This window comes from Pyrgilauda ruficollis, unplaced genomic scaffold, assembly GCF_017590135.1.
Source record: "Pyrgilauda ruficollis isolate IOZ18807 unplaced genomic scaffold, ASM1759013v1 scaffold80, whole genome shotgun sequence".
Taxonomy (NCBI): Eukaryota; Metazoa; Chordata; class Aves; order Passeriformes; family Passeridae; genus Pyrgilauda; species Pyrgilauda ruficollis.
In genome coordinates, this window is record NW_024529933.1 from 2623209 (window position 1) to 2640602 (window position 17394).

The 17394-nt window shown below is 39.8% G+C and overlaps 2 protein-coding genes across 5 annotated transcripts in view; one reads left to right on the forward strand and one right to left on the reverse strand.

Annotated features, from left to right (window-relative positions):
* Window position 1: 1 nt before the first annotated feature.
* YARS2 (tyrosyl-tRNA synthetase 2) lies at window positions 2–4462 on the forward strand (the record flags this gene model as incomplete). Its single annotated transcript, XM_041487499.1, has 5 exons — window positions 2–735; window positions 1630–1797; window positions 2869–3024; window positions 3337–3507; window positions 3788–4462. Coding segments are annotated over 5 exons (1389 nt in total), but the record flags the coding sequence as incomplete, so codon positions are not given.
* Window positions 4463–7231: 2769 nt separating this feature from the next.
* Window positions 7232–17394, reverse strand: part of DNM1L (dynamin 1 like) — a 33266-nt gene continuing 23103 nt past the window's right edge. For 2 of the 4 annotated variants that reach the window (XM_041487451.1, XM_041487450.1), the window contains 7 exons: window positions 17127–17219; window positions 15281–15337; window positions 14010–14087; window positions 11982–12149; window positions 11235–11344; window positions 9948–10107; window positions 7232–9518 (listed from right to left, as the gene is read on the reverse strand). In XM_041487451.1, the coding sequence (XP_041343385.1) occupies window positions 9462–9518; window positions 9948–10107; window positions 11235–11344; window positions 11982–12149; window positions 14010–14087; window positions 15281–15337; window positions 17127–17219 (723 nt within the window). In that variant the 3' untranslated portion in view covers window positions 7232–9461. The remainder of the gene's footprint in view (window positions 9519–9947; window positions 10108–11234; window positions 11345–11981; window positions 12150–14009; window positions 14088–15280; window positions 15338–17126; window positions 17220–17394) is intronic. The other 2 variants (XM_041487453.1, XM_041487452.1) reach the window with 1 other exon arrangement.

Here is a 17394-nt window from a genome sequence, read left to right on the forward strand (position 1 = left end):
GCTGCCGCCGCTCCCGCTCCGCCGCCGGGCCCACGAGCAGGCGCGGCGGGCGCGGGGCGCCGCGGGGCTGCTGGCGGCGCAGTGCGAGCGCGGGCTCTTCCAGGAGGTGTTCCCGGCGCAGAGCGCGGAGGAGCAGCTGCCGGCGCTGCTGGAGCCGGGCCGGCCGCCGCTGGCCGCCTACTGCGGCTTCGACCCCACGGCGGACTCGCTGCACGTGGGGCACCTGCTGCCCGTCATGGCGCTGCTGCACTTCCAGCGCGCGGGACACGACGTCATCGCCGTGGTGGGCGGGGCCACGGCGCGGCTCGGGGACCCCAGCGGGCGGGAGCGCGCGCGGGAGCCGCTGCCGGCGGGGCAGGTGCGCGCGCAGGCGCGGGCGCTGCGCGCGGGGCTGGAGCGGGTGTTTGGGAATCACCGGGAGCTGTTCTGGGAGCCGGGAGCCGGGCGGCTCGGCCGCGCCGCCCTGCTGGACAACGCCCGCTGGCTCGGCCGGGAGCCGCTGCTCCGCTTCCTGGGCGGCGCGGGCGGGCGCCTCCGCATGGGCACGCTGCTGAGCCGGCAGAGCTGCCAGGCGCGGCTGCGCAGCGCCGAGGGCATGAGCCTGGCCGAATTCCTGTATCCCGCGCTGCAGGCCTACGACTTCCTGCACCTCCACCGGCACCACGGCTGCCGCATCCAGCTGGGCGGCCACGACCAGATGGGAAACATCATGTCCGGATACGAGCTCGTCACCAAGTACGGCGGGAGCGCGGGGCCCACGGCGATGCGCAGGGTCTGGGCAGCGGGCAGGCTGTGTCAGCGGTGGTGGCCAGCGGGACCGGGGTGTCACTGTCACTCTGTGCTGGGCGCTGGTGAGGCCGCAGCTCGAGTGCTGTGTCCCCCTCATTCAGGAGGGCATTGAGGTGCTGGAGCAGGTCCGGAGAGGGGCAGCGGTGGAATGGACTGCCCAGGGAGGGGGTGGAGTCGCTGTCCTGGAGGTGTGTAGGGAAAGGCTGCACCTGGCACTTAGTGCCATGCTCCAGGTGCCATGGTGTGTTCGGTCACAGGCTGGACTCGACGGTCTCAGAGGTCTTGCCCAACCTCACCCATTCTGTGGTTCCGTGACAGAATGCTGTGTGACTTGGGGCTCACAGTCTCTAAAGCAAGAGATTTGGCCACACACAAATCCCTATGATTTGAGAGGAGTAGTTAATTGGCCTGACCATAAGTTTGGTGCACGCATACATTTTGACCAAGTTTATATGAATTTTTAAGAAAAATAATAGGTTCTTGTATTAGTGAATCCAAGAACCAAAATCAAACACCCTGAAGCATGGGACAAAATTGAGACAAGTCTGCCAGCACACCTATCCCGGTATAACCACACCAAATATGATTATGAGACAGTTGCAGTATATAACATATAAACTACTTAGAGTACATAAATGTCTTTGATACACACAAAAGAACTTAAAAACTTACAGTGCGTTTTTTTTCCCTAAAGCCCTCTTCACACAATAGTGTTCTGGCATCTTTTTGCCCATCATCCCTAGCTTTATATGAAGGATAGAATCTTGCAGAATGCTTGTATTTTAGTGAGCTTTACCAAGATTGGTTTATTTTTCTTAACATGCAGTGACTCTTTCTCAGGATGACAGGAGCAGAGGTGTTTGGAATTACTGTACCCCTTATTACGAGTACTACTGGCGATAAACTGGGAAAGACTGCTGGAAATGCAGTTTGGCTGAACAGGGAGAAGACTTCTCCTTTTGAGCTCTATCAGTTTTTTGTCAGACAGCAAGATAACGTAGTTGAAAAGTAAGTTTTTCTCCATCTTGCTTTTTGTCATTGTTTATAAAACCTCATTCTAACTGTTCACTGTAACCGCTTCATTTAATTATGTGCAACACAAGCTCCATGTGGAAGTATGTATTAATTATAACTGTTAATGAAATAAACAGGCATGACTGGTTGCGAAGTAGATGGGATAGTGGAACTTCCATATGCTGAAATACGCATCTGAAAATTACAAGGGAGACGACAGGGAGTGAAGCATAATGCATTTTTGTTCTGCCACTGGGTTGACTCTCTTATATGGCATATTAGTTTTAGTACTGTAGCATCACAGATTTTTTCAGTACACTACATTACTGCATTAATTTTAATAAGTTGCTCTGTGTTCTTTTCTAAATCTGTTTTACTTCAAACGTCAATGGCACTGTTAAATCTGAGCTACTTCCCTTTCATATTGGGACCTGCCTTATAACTTACGTACCTCTCTGGAAGGTTTATCCCCTGATAATTCAAATCCATGTTCTAATCCCCAACACCTTTCAGACTGAAAAGAAGGGTATGTGGGTACTTAAGACTAAAATATTTCATCCATTCAGACTTTTTACCAGTAAAGGTACCTTTAATTCATTGCATGGGACTGACAGCTCATTAAAATGGACGTTGTTGTAAAGAGTAGGCTTAGGGTGCATCTTTAAATTCTTGATTATCCTAAATAATCTTCCTGCTGAGTTACCTGCCAGTACAAGTATGCTTCTGTCCCATGATGGCCACAGACTAGCAGTGGGAATTTGCACTGGCATATTGTTAGTTGACACACGATGCCAATAAATCCTATAAAATTTCAGGAGAAACCAAAATTCTTGTCTGGAATACAAGCTTCATAAAAGCATCTGACACTATCTTATGCCTGACCTTAGGCAGAATATTAAGTGAAATGTGAGTTTTAAAGATTTGATTGAAAGGACAGAGCATCTTAATATGTATTTTTTAAATTGACTGACAGTCATTTTCATGCAGTTTCTGAAGTCTGAATGACAAAGGCAGGAAATCTATAATGATGGCTATATAGACAAAGTATTTTTTCCCTGCTCACAGATACCTGAAACTATTCACCTTCCTTCCTCTTGAGGAGATTGCCCACATCATGGAAATGCATGCTAAAGAACCTGAGAAATGGGGCCCTCAGAAACGACTGGCTGCTGAAGTAACTAAGCTTGTCCATGGTAGAGAGGGGCTGGAATCTGCTAAGAGGTAAAGTTTGATTTATCAGTTTTGTTTCAGATTTCTATGGTAATTCTCCATAGCTTTTCAGGGACTATTTTAATCTATTAAGTTGTTGCTTAGATGTTGAAAAATGTAATAATCCTGTAGACTTAAAAATACACTGAAAATATTTAAAAAAGCCTTGCAGGGCAGTAGGGTATAATAAAAAAGTGGGGGTGTATTTAAAGCACTTCTGTTAGTTTGTGGACTCCCAAAAGAAACTGGGGAGGGGAATGTGATGAGTAGCACTTTGTGTGAAGAGAAGACTAGCTCTGTATTTTGAATGCTTTGTTCTCACAGGTGCACTAAGGCCCTGTATTACAGCAGTGTGGAGGCACTGGAAGAAATGTCTGACCAAGAGCTACAGGAACTTTTCAGACAAGCTACTTCTGCTGAACTGATGCTTGAACCTGGGATGACTGTTCTTGACTTGTGTCGCAAAGCAAATGCCATTCCAGATGGAGCTAGCGGGTAAGTTCTCACCTGTGCTCGTGGGTAATTCTCAAAGCAGTATTTAGTTACCCTTCCCAGAAGGTGTAGTAGTAGAGGCTAAGGTTAATTTCAGTCACTGTTGACCTGGACTGGAAGTGAAGAAGAATTAAAATGTATTCAATTATGCATCCAACAACAACAACAAAAAAAAAAAAAAAAAAAAAAAAAAAAAAAAAAAAAAAAAAACTAAAGTGAACTTTCAATTCTTAATAAATAGCTTTCTCTTGCAAGTAACAGTTGTTTCTGTTTTGTTTTTAAGGTACCGGAAAATTACAGATGGTGGAGTTTCAATAAATGGGAATCGTGTAACTAATCCTGAGACTGTTCTTATTCTGGGACAGCATATTCTGAAGAATGGAGTATCATTACTTAGGGTTGGAAAGAAAAATTACTACATTATAAAATGGCTGCAGTTGTGACAACAGAGTATCTCCCTAAAACAACACATCTCTAATCTGTGCTGCTTGAAGATGTACTTGAAGATATTCCTGTACTGTGCAGTACTACACAGCTCACAGACTGCCCTGCCCAATACTTCTTTTTCAAAATGCACCAGAGTTCAAATAAAGGAGCTGAGTTATACCACTGAAGAGATTGTAGATACTCTGCCTTATTCAAAGCACCATTCATAAGGATCTGCATAAGAAGAAAATGAAAAGATTAATTTCAAAGTCCAGCGATGGAGATGCACTTTCCCTTCTGTAACAGCGCTCTGTGTTGTAGGAGAACAGTGGCCAGTTATTCCACAGGGTAACCCACATGAAAATGAGCCAAAGCGAACTCAAACCCACTCCTTCTTACAGCCAGTGTGTGGTCATCTAACCATGAAACCTTGCTGTGGGCAAAGACCACCAACCTATGGTCATGTTTCCCTGAACAGGTTTGCTTTGAAGGAAGCTGCAGAAAATTCATAATAAAGATTCATAATAAATGATTAGGCATTAATGTAAGTTGGTTCTTGGTTATGTATGGGTCACACTGCACTAAAGCTTTCCAGCCTTCATGTGGGAATACACAGCATATTCACTTTTGAAATCTGAAAGTACAGAGCCTTTCAAAGCTTAAATAAACCTGATGAATCCCTTTTAGGACTTCTGTGTGCATAATACGACTTATAAGGGGAGTGGCAGTTGTTCCACTTTTTTGGTCCTGCGAATGACCATACTATCCATACTATCCAGCATTCCTTGCTGAAGGAATATCCTGGTACTAGTTCTGTAGGCTCTGCAGCCAGCTGGAAGATAGTACATTATACCAGAACATTTGGAGCATGTACATGAAAGGGCTTGTTTTAATGTTAGATGCCCAGGAGTTGTGGGTGAACAGCACCACAAGGATCTCTGGACCAGGAAACACATGAGGAAAGCTGAAGTGCTTTGCACTGTTGCTTTCAAGGATCAGGCCTCACTCTTAGCCATGGAGAATAATTTCCTGGTCCATGAAATCTTCTATACAAAATTTGCAGTGACAGCAGCCACAAGGGGGAAAGCCTTAATCTTAGCTTCTGGAATGTGATTATATATTCTAGAGCTGGATGGGGAGTTACTGTTTTTATGTTTCTTTTTACTTGATAAATTTCATGCTGATTTCATTTGCACCATGACTCAAGAGTTCAGCAGTAATAAAATACAGTGGCTTGCTTGTTATAGATGACAGTTTCTTCTGGCAGTGGAACTGAAATAATGGGACTTTCAAAAGCTCAGGATGTTCTTAGTGTTAATTTCAGTTTCCAGATCCTACTTATCTGTCTCATAATGAAACCTCTCTAGCCTAATCTCTATTACATAACAAAGAAAAGTAATTGAGTCATTTCTACCTCAAAGAAAGCACATGGAAGAAAAGTGGGAAGGGCAGGGGAAAGGGAAAGTCCATCCACCTAACACAGCCACCTTGCTCCGTAAAGGACGGAAGCATTAGAGCAAATCAGAAACATGAACCTAGGACCAAAATGCTCCAGTACACACCTTTTTGAGTTTCATTCTGGTTACAGGAAAAACAAGGAATAAGTAGTGGTTCATGTCTGATCTCCTTCCTGCCTGTTTTCTGTCATTGCCAAATGGTGCAGACACACACATATCCACCTCTAATAAAATAGTAAATTTATTTTTTAGCAACATGAAACAAACAAACAAAAAGAATAAAGTTCTTTGCATGCAAGATTTATAGTAAGATTCATAAACTCCAAGAAATTTAGTCCATGCTTGCCTTTGACCAAGTCCTAGGACTCCAAACCCTTCCCTGACTCTTCCCAGAGAAACAGCTGGATACCAGCACTACTTGCCATGACCATACAGGGCCATCACAACTGAGCATTTGAACACTTAGGTCAAGGATCAAGGATGACTGGAAAAATCAATGATTCTTTCTTAGCCTTGTCTTAATTCTTATGTAAAGGTACATTCGGATAATCAGAAAGAAAGAGATTGTCCAAACTTGTTCAAATGTGAACAAGGAATAATTAATATTAAAGTATTTAACATGGTTACATATGCATGATTTAAAAGTGCAAAAAGAAAAGTAATTATTTGGGCAAGATATTTAAAAAAACCTAAAACCAACAAACTAAAAAAGCTCCACCAAAAACATTTGTAAAGCACAACCTGGAAGACTTGAATTTAGCCTTAATTCAATAGGTGGCACCTACCAGTCAAGAGGTAAAGGATGAAAGGGAACTTTCAAAACTATGGGAGCATGAAAGCACCTTCACTAGTTCAAACATCGTCTTTGAGCACAAAACCATATCCAAGTGGTATTAAACTTTGGGAAACCAATCCTCTAGCTTTCACCTCAAAGCAGTGCTTAATTAGCAACAAAAAGCAGATGCAGTGGAGATCCTCAGTAACTAGAGAAAACACCAGCTACCCATTGCTCTCACAGCTGCAGAAAAAAAAAAATTACCCAGGATAATTCCATTCAAGTTCCCAACAAGGGCACAACAAAGTGGCAGGTTGTTTCTTTCCCCTGCTGTGGTCCATAAAGCAGGGATCTGAGTTTGCCATATCCAATCTGGCAACTGTCATTCACCCACAAAGCAATGAATAAAAGCAGGTTTTACACAAGGTCTGCTCCATTTACTTCAGAGTAAGGTCTGAAGCACACAGACATCACCACCCTATCTGTTTCACTAAGTAGAATTTGAACCTGACTACTACATACAAACTTCACATCAGGAGGATACTGTGTTTTAGTTACAGCAGGACTACAACAGCTCAGGTACCAGTGTCAAACATTTACTAACCTGAACTTGGCTACAGGGAGTTTTCCCCACCATGATTCTCTCCCCACTGGAGAGCAAGTTAGCTAAAATCCGTGCATTGGTGACAACATTTTTTCAAGTTTAAATTAAATAAGGGGATCTAGAAGACAGTTGTAAACCATCAGTATAATTTGGAAATTTTTCAATTGCTGCCCTCATTAGGCTTTTTTCCACAGCTTTCCCATAATTTTTAAGTGCTGGTAGTAATAGTGGCATTTGAAGTATTTTAGCTCAGTTCCAGAACACAGCTTATTTCAAACCTATCAGTAGGCATGAGCAGCCTGTCCACATGAGTTATGGAACTCTTCAAAAATGCAGAATTTAGTGAGAACAAGTGAAATCATAACTAAGGTTGTACACATATAGGTACTTAAACTACTAACTTACAAGTGCATGTAAGTCCTGCCACCAGAACTACAAGTCAGTCCAAAACTATTTCTGGCATAATTAATTTTGTGTATTATCTGTTTATTAAATAACAGGATTGTTACAGCATGGACCTTCAAAGTCTTGCATTAAGGATTACAAATCAAGTTCATTTCTTGGCACTCAAACATTACCAAATTTAAACTTTTTGTGAAAGTTAAACAAAAAAAGTCGTAACATTTCAGAAACCAAATTAACACTCGAAATTTCATGACATTACAGAGCCAGGTATCACTTGCAAGTATTTCTTCAATAAATGAAATTCATTTGCTTTATGCAGCATTTCAGAACTTTACAGATCAGAGTATTTCTTCACAAAGACTGTTGACTGAACTTTGAGAGTTAAAGCTTCGGTAGCAGATCACTTATGGACGGCACTACCTTGTTGAAAACTTCTTGGATATTGAAAGCAAAAAGGAGAGAGGTGTCAGGTGAATACCAAACAGAAATGTAACGCTTTTGACAAAACTTAAAAAGCTTTCACTGATCACCAAATAGATTTAAAAAGTGGTTTGCACTTCAGTCGTATTTCTTAAATCTGCGAACTACTATCCCTGGATACAATACAAGACAAAAGTACCTCCTTTGTATTCATTACATGTAATGCATACACCATGACTTTTTAGGCTGTTTAAAAATACACCATATGTATTTCTGTGTTCTGCATTAATTACCTCAGATCATACATGAAGTATCCAAAAGTTGCATCTGTCAGACTTAAATCCTTGTGCCCATATTGGTGCTAAACTGAAGATTACCATGAAAAAAAATGCATTTTTCAACAGAGCTTCTTGTAAACTGAATTTTTAAATTTTCTATCTTTAGCAGCTTACCAGAGGAATTCCTTTTTTGCTAACTGATTTCAGGGAGAAGGAACTGGATATGGTAATGAAAACCTCACTATCATGGCCCAATACCATAAAATCAAGCCATGGAGGTTAACAGCAGTGTCCTATTTTTCATGCAAGTGGTGTTAAAGAAAAAGTATCAGCAACACTATAGTAAACATTTTCACTTTATACAAAAAGAGTGAATCTGCTTGAAAAGTACATGCAAGTATGCTGGCTGGAGTTTAAATAAATTTTTATTCATAAAAATTAAAATGTTTACTTTTTCAAGGCTAGTGTGATCAATAGTCATCTGTATGAATTGTAATCAGAAGAAAAAAAGAAACCTCATCAACTTAATTTCCAACTTAAAAATTCATAATCTTACGATTGTCCTCAAAAAAAAAAAAAGCTACTTACAGCACAATAAAATTTCCTCAAAAGCAACTGTAATCTCTGATATAAATATTCCAATTCCACAGACTTTCTTTCATACTGTCATACATTCCAAAATTTGCAGAATTTGTGGGCATCCCCTTCTCCCTGGCCAACTAAATCTGTTTTTAAAAGAAACACTATCCCATGATAGTTTTGAAATCCAGTTTTATTTTTCAGTTCTGCCAGAGCAAATTTACTATCAGATGGTCCAGGGGCTTGGTCCCAGGGGGGAGGAAGGGGAAGGTGTCCTTGTGCCTGATTATAAACTCCAACATTCATACACAAGCTCCAGTGACGTTAATAACTCTGCAGCCACTTTTTAGTGGGCTGTTCTTGTTCACAAGCTCCAGGCTAATTCTTCCTACATGATACTCCATGAAATCAAGTCTGAAGTTTTGTCTGCCATTGAAACATTTGGGGACAAAGAGAAAAAAAAAAAAAGGGAACACACATACATAGTAATACGCTCGACATCTCTACTGTGCTATAAAATGGAGACCTCCATCTGTCACAGTGCATGCAATATATTCATGAAAGAAAATACTCAGTGCTCTCTTTTCTTCACAGTATTGAAACTTCTACTGGAAAAGCAGCTTAAAATATGCCACAAGACTACACTGGCTGTCTTAACCACAGGCAACCTGTTCAGCAAGTCAGGCACTGGAACTTGAACGTTTTTCCCCAAGTTCAAATGAGACTGTCACTGAGACAGAAGACTTGGTCTGCTTTAATTTGCACCAGAAACCTGGTAAGGAAACATTTAGAGCCATTTATTATATGGATTAAATACGACTTCTTTTGCAAAATACAGCATGTTTTTTTGTTTGCAAATCAAACCAACTGTCTTTACATGAGCAGATTTACACAGTTGCAGTACACAGATAAGAAGAGTTCATAAATAAAAATTCTACTCCGTATACCATGCCTAGCAATTGTCAAGCCAATGTAACCTCCAATGCATATAAAGAGTGTGGCTGATACAGTCTTCACCAAAGATGTGTCTCACGGATCTCTGCAATGATCTGGCTGGCTCGCTGCAGGGCCTGCACACAGGAACACACACACAAAAGCCAGAGTTAGTTATGCTGGAAAGATTTCCCAGGGACAAAAAGAACAGCAGTCTGGGAAGTACAAAGCTAAAAAAACAAACCAAAGCTGATCAGTGTCATTACAAAACAAGTGGCAACCCATTAAATTCTCAAGAAGGGCAAACTTCTTCACCATACACAGTTTTAAAAGCCTGCCATAAAAGAGAAACTGCACCTACTTTCTATCTAGCCTGCTAAACTGCAGATTTAAAAGTTCATATGTAATCTTTTCTGGTCATGTATTGGTTTTAATTCCTCCAGCAGAGAAAAGCAATACACTGGCACAGTCTTAAAAAGCAGTAAAGAAAAAAGGAAGACAAGTCTTCAAAAAGCCTCCCATTGATATGGTGAACTGCTCCCAGGAGCTCCTGATCTCCTCATTACCTTTAGCATGTCAGCTGCCTCTTTCCTGCGCTGTGCCATGTCCTCAGACTCTGTGAGAAGGTCATCCAACAACAGGGATTTGTACAGCTGGCCCACCAGCTCACTCTGGAGAGTGTCCTTCACATGGTTCACCAGAAAATGCATCACTGCCTTTGGCACACTGCAAGCACATAAAGATTGTTTCTTTAAAGTCATTGTTCAAAACCAGGCCTGTTCAAGATGAAGAATGCATAATGAGGGCAAGCAGCTACACATAGCATTGGCTCAAACTACCAGGAATCTATCACTACCATAAATAAAACCCCTCTCAAGTAAAAGCAGCATCATGTACAATATTGGAGTAGAACTAATTAATATAATTTCCTCCAAATAGAAAAGCTGCATTGTAAAAAACATGAACAGAGTAAGACATAAAATAAGAATAAATAACTTTGCTCATTAGAAAGCAACCTATCTCTACTGTGCATGGGATGACACATATTTAAGTGTGTCAACCCTAAAACCAAATTTTATGTGTAAATGGGAAGAGAAAGAGGCAAAGAAATAATTCACATCTCTGATATTACATAGTATGAACAGTGCAGTAAAGTTAAGTTAAACAAAGCACTGCCCTGCCATGAAATACTAAAAATTATATTGAAGGTATTAGTTTATTGTATAGACTAAAACACCTATGAGTCTCACTAACTTGATCTAACATCTGGTTTCCAGATTCCTGCACCTCCCCCCATACTTCCCATATACATAAAAATATATATGAAGTTAGACCTTTCCAAAATGATATAAGCAAAAAAAGTTTTACAGAATTCCTCATTAAAGAAAAAGTATGACTTTTCCACAGTAGAAAGAACTTTTTCATGCCATTTCCATCCTTTTAGCTAAGTGCTAGAAAACTGAGCCACACACATTAGCTTCCATTTGATGTAACAGGATGGCAAAGCTAAATTCTATTGGGGTACACAGCATCTGGAGTTTATTCCAGTTATTTGCTGCAAATCTTCCATGTGAATTGAAGCATCCTCCAGAAAAGCAGGCATCTCCTAAATAATTAAACCTTTTACTTAATAATATACAGAACTTGGAACCATTAGAGGAAACAAGTGCTTCTTTAAACTGCTTCATTCTGTGAAGGGTTAAAATTTTACTGCTGCTGTCCCTTCTAAAAATTAATTTATTTTCTCTCTTACAAACATAAGAATGTGATAAAAATAACATGATCATATATATGATTCATGAAATACCACAATATTTGCATGGCTTAAATATTTCAAGGAAGTTTGGGTTTACCTGTCCTGAATGTTCTTCCTAACAATAAGGAAGTAAGATTTAATAAGTCGTTCAATCACTTCACAATCTCGTTGTTCACGGGCAGAAAGTTTGCGTGCAACAGGTACAGGCTGTGTGAAAAAAATAAAACCCTCAGTTTACCAATTCTGCTCATTTACATTTGTAAATAAAACTCAAAACTCTAACTACTGCTCTTTTAGCCTGAGTTTGACAGATGTAATATGTCTTGCAACAAACCCGTAATTCTTCAGAAATAAAATTAGGGACACATCAAAATCCACATATGTAAAACAAAGGTCAGAGGGTCCCACTACATTTTTTCCAAACATCTCCAAATACTTCAATACATACATTCAATACATCTCCATCTGTTTTTAACTTAAGTGGGTTTTGTCTTTAATGGTTCTTCTCCTCTAATATAAACATTAAAATTCAGCACAAGAGCAGGAATTTGAGTTGAGCTAAGATTTGTTTCTGTACCAACAGCTATCTAGACAAGGAGTTCACCTGCACAGGAATTTGTGAAAGGAAGCCAGTTATCCCAATCATAGCCTGAAACTGGAGCAGGCAGGGAGACTGGAATCAGACAAGAAGCAAAGCAGAAGAGACTGGCTGGAGCTCCTTGTTGCAATAGTGGGAATTATTTACAAAGAGACCACATATTAGCAGCAAAGTTACAAGATCTGGAATTGTTTTCTTTCCTGAGCCTGTACTACAAAGAAAAAGAATTTGTCTTCCAAGACTCACCACATCTAATAGGTTTACAGCATGCCCTTTTTGAGGACTAGCAGGTAGGGCTGCAGCTGGCTTGGATTTTTCCTCTGCTGATACCTCTTCTGCTTTGGAGGGTTTCAGCATTCCTCTCCAGTTGCCTGTTCCAGACTCCTGAGGTGCATCTGCTCCTACAGAAGGATTCTGCACACACAGCACATTGAAAAAACATGGCAGAATTAGAACTCAGCCACTATAGAGAAGCATCTGATCAAATCACTACAGGTAAAATTCACTAAAAATAAGATTATCATAGGTATATTCCTTCATTCTGTTCCTCACATTCCCCACATTTATTTTCCCTTTGCTGGTTACAGCTCACAAAAGGTCCCAGTAAAATGAAAGCTTTACGGAAGGCTTTTTAATAACAAATCAAAACAAAAGTCTTCATCCTCTCGAAGTGAAGATCAGAGATTCTGGGGAGTTCCAGAAAAAGAATGACTCATGAATCTTCTGAGAAAAAAATGTAACACCCAACCCTCAAACATTGGGAATCACTGAACAAAAGAAATATTAGTGGATGGCATCCACCATATGTTAATTAGTATTAAAAAGCTGAAGTTTATTTTGATGTAGAACAGGGGCAATTTTTATTTTCTACCTTTCTACAAGCCTAATATTTCTTCTATTTACTCTGTGCTTTAAAATCTAGTCCTGTTTGAAAAAGGTCATTCAAGGTTTTGTACTTGTCTTGCTTCAGATATAGGAAGAAAAAAGCTAAATTTATCTATTGTGTTTACAATGAAACACCACAGGCTGATGTTAAATCTAAAAAAAAAGTGAGAAAAAAAGCACAGCAAGTAGAATACCAGCAGCAGCATACAGGAGGAAACCCAGCTAAGCTGTGCACCAAAAATTTTATTTAAATTGCGCAACTGCCCAGAGGCATTGTACAACACACCAGGAATTCAAATCAAACTCTGCTAATAAGAGAAAATTATTGTTAAGGAAAGCTCCACTGTATGACTTCTGATTGCAAGGCAGCTGCTCAAAATGACAAAAATGCGACTCTCATTCTGCATTACTGTGGAGCCTGCTCTACCTCCAAAGCAGTTTCAGAAACAAAGCCACACAAGAGAGTGTGAAATGTATCACCCCATAGAGGACAGAGTTTATGGGAAATGCAAACCAAATCTGGCAGCTTCCTGCTACTTCCTAAGTCACAACACTATCTTCACAGTGGCTCTTGGTTTCTTTTTAAATTTTACAGCATATCAAAACCCCTAAAACAGAGGAAAATAATAGTTAAAATTCTACTATTTACTAGATTTGACTTTAACCACTTTGCTCAGGACAGAAATGGAAGCTTTGCATTAAAATCTGAATGTGCAAGAAAGCAGAAAGCCTGAGTCCCCTTGTTACTCCTAATACACAAACTTGTGACTGCCCATCTTTTCTGACTCCTAGCAAGAGCAATTAGCAGAAAAGCCTTCAGGGGAATAATGAGCTGTTATTTTAACACATGAGACAGCACACCTAACATGTAAAAAACACTGCAGAACACATTTCACAAATATAAGTAAACCAGGGATTCAACAATTATGTGAAGCAACACAAAGGAGGTTCAGTTTGAGCAAAGCCTGTAAAGATTCCCTGCAGGAAGCAGGAAACTCACATTTTAGCTTATCTTCTATCCTCCTTCTTTAACTGTCAACACATTAAAAACATGCAGTTTAGCAGCCATGCTGAATATTTCTGATTACAGTACTGTTGCACTCAACAATCTATTGACAGTTTGAAGCAAATTAGGTGCATATTTGCACCACAGTATATTGCAAACGAGTTCAAAGAGAAAGCAGTGACTTGGCCACCTCATGGCACGTCTTGACATGCCACTGCACATAAAACCAGTAGTGCCAAGTAATCCACACTGGGGAGGACATCTAGACTGGGTAGGACACACTGTTGGTGACAGAACACTAGGGACAAACTGCTTTCCTTACACTTGGGGTGCACCACAACAGAAACGTGCATGCAGTGCTTAGAGGAAAAATCAAGACAGACCTTGCCATCAGCCTCAGCAGAAGCAGCAGTAACAGTCTCCTGGGAAGCAGGTGCCAATGCACCTGGAGCTTTAGTAGACTAAGGAAGGTAAAAAATGCAGGGAGGGGAAAAAAAAATTCAACTGAAGACCACCAAATTTACCTAGCAAATTGCATACACTTTTACCTACTAGCATCTTTCAAAATCCAGAAAAGAAATATTTTGAATTTGCAAGAAAAACAGTAATAGAAGAAGGAAAAAAAGAAGGAAAAAAGAAGAAAGAAAAGAGAAGAAAAAGAAAAAATAAAAAGCATCTCCAAGACAGTTATTTGGATTATCTGACCTTCAATTTCATGCAAGCTCCTAGACTGATGATTTAACTATGAAATCAATAAAATGAAGGATCAAAGAGCACTGAAAGCAATCTCTAGATAGCTACCTTAAATTTCCTGTTCATCCATCAGTTGTCTTAGACTGATTAAAGGCAACAGTATTAGATCTACTCTGGGACTTAGTCTCACTTTTTAAGGTAATGAACTTAGTGAACAGTCTTCTATCAGCTGTAGAAACTCCTGTTACAACCTCATGAGGAACCTAAACTATGGTCTCTATCTTTGAATTCTTAATAATTCACATAGTATTAAAAAACTGTCTAAAATTCCATCTTGTTGTCAAGACTGTTCTACAGCCAAACAGTGTTTTCTATGACATTTGGTTGGTTCTTCCACTCCTGCTATTGCACTAATCCCAAAACCTGATGAAATTAAGCAAGCTCCAGAGACAGAATACATGACTGGATTATGATGAACAACCAAAAATGTCACCTCCAACATCTGCTCCCAAAGAAAGTAAGACTGCAATAAATAAGTTTTAAGAATGACTTAACAAGAACCAACCACAAGTCACTATGTTGACACTGGATATTTTAAATAATTTATTTATCTTTTGAAATCAGTGTGTGTCAGCTACAAACTTAAGCATGAAAGTTCTGAGTCCATCTTCAACATCTGCAGGCATTTTATACCTTACCTGACAAAATTCAAGTAATAAGTGCATTGTTACATTTATAGACAAGTCTTCCGAAATACCAGATTTAAAACCTCCCATAAATTGCATCTTTTAAAGAAAATTATATTCCACTTCTATCTTATGAAACTGAAAAGAAAAAACTCAATACCTGGAAGCTCCCAAGACTGTTACTTGGGCAGCATATTAAATTTTCCAATAGTTAGATTGGATCTAGGACAATGCATTCAGCTTTATGTAAAAAATAAAATCAAACATTTACTTACCTTGTCTCGTGGCACAGAAGAAGGCAATTCCCGGGTTAATCTGTTCCGCCTTTGCTCCTTTAAAAACAATGCAGCAAGACCTCAATTATGTATTACTCTCTATCAACACACAGGCAAGATTCACATTTTACAGATGACTTCCATTTTAGACACAAATACGAGTGATTTCATCTCATCCAGTGCCATGCTAATACTGTGGTCTATGAAACGCTTGATTATACTTTGATTACCTGGTCAAAACTCAATTCTCAATATAAGAAGTTTTGCAGTGTTTTTTTTGCACCACACTCCCTAATCAAAGCCTGAGCCTTCAAAAAACAATATCAAAGCTCCACAATTTGGCTCACCACAGATATCCTACAGCCCTCATTAAGCTGTAAATCCTCCAAGTAATCTAAAGGATTTGATTCTGTGGCCAGCACATGATTAGCCCAAAATGAAGGAGGCAGGATTTGCTTCATAGCAAAATAGAATTTGAAGCAATCAGGACAAAGAAATATCTGATTTTGCTTGAAATTAACAACTGACTGTCCACCGAATAAAGCTTGGGTTTACACGGTTTGGTTCTTAAAAAATTTCCATGTCTGTTTAGGAAAACATTAGGAAAGAACTCCCTTAAGTAATACACATTGATGCAATTTTGTATGTTCAGCTTCACAAAGTCTTAAATTCTGTACTCACAGTAGTTTCCATACACATTGTTTTTGAACTAGATTAAAAGCAGTCTACCAAGTCAAATTCAAATGCATACCTAGTCAGTACAGAATACACATATAGAATGAAGACATTTTATAGATTATAGAAGAAATTGTATAGAGTAGAAATTTTAATGAAAGCATTTAAAAAAGAAACACTACAAGAGCATGTAGTGACAGGACAAGGGGGAGTGGCTTCAAACTGAAAGAGAGTAGGTTTAAATTACATAATCCATAGGAAGAATTTCTTTACTGTGAGGGTGGTGAGGCACTGGAACAGGTTGTCCAGAGAAGCTGTGGATGCCCCACCCCTGGAAGTGTCCAAGGTCAGGTTGGATGGGGCTCTGAGCAACCTGGTCTAGAGGAATGTGTCCCTGCATATGGCAGGGGCGCTGGAATGAGATGACCTTCCAAGCCAAGCAAGCCATTCTATGATTCTGTGATGAATGAAAACGATGTGTTGGATAAACACGAAGGTATTAATGAGCTCTTAGCCATGATGAAGTATTGCAACAACACCAGATTGGTTCTTCCAATCTAACAGAGCAGATTGGTTGTTGAACTGCTTTCACAGGATGATGGCAGCAACAAGTATTATCAGATTTGGACTTGAAAAACAAAAGATTACTGACGGGAGACTGAGGGAGACAATGTCTCAGGGAGGCTGAAGTGTGGTAACACAGAGATTCAAGAACAATACCAAAAGCAAGCAGAAATTAGAACCTGAACAGAGGAAACAATACTTGTATTATCCTTTAATGAATGAGAGGAACATTATTGATACATTGTGTCAAAGACAAAATGCAGTTACTTCAACATGCATGCCATTTCACAACTACATATTTAAATTTCGCCTTAAAAAATATCATTTCATAGGTAATACTCAATTGCCCATTTTATTTTCCAGACTGAAAAACAGACAGAATCCTTTCAGTGAAGCATCAACCAGTGATGCGAAATGTAATATGCAATAGAAATTAACAAATCCACAGATCACTAGCGTATACACCATATTCATAATTCATCACATTTCTCATGCTTCAAAATTCAGAAATGTGCTTCAAGGAAAGAAGTTCAAGCATTTGTTATTTTATGAATTTCACCTTCACTTAAAGAGACAAGAAACTTTTTAAGAGAACATATTTTCTTACCTCTATGTTGTTATTCATTAACCCACAGGCATCAGCAAAGTCTGGATGTTTGGTATTGATATAAGCTAACTCAATGGCCACCAAATTATGAACCTGCAATGCAAGATATTCCCAGATCAAAATTCAGGGAGTAAACCTAATGCCAGTGCAGAGCAGTGACCTACAATGCAGACAAGCAATGCAGACTGCCCATAGCAGAAGACCACCAGCCACAAACCACCTACAATATATGAACCGAGGGAGACGGTACACTGTGAGGGACAGTGAG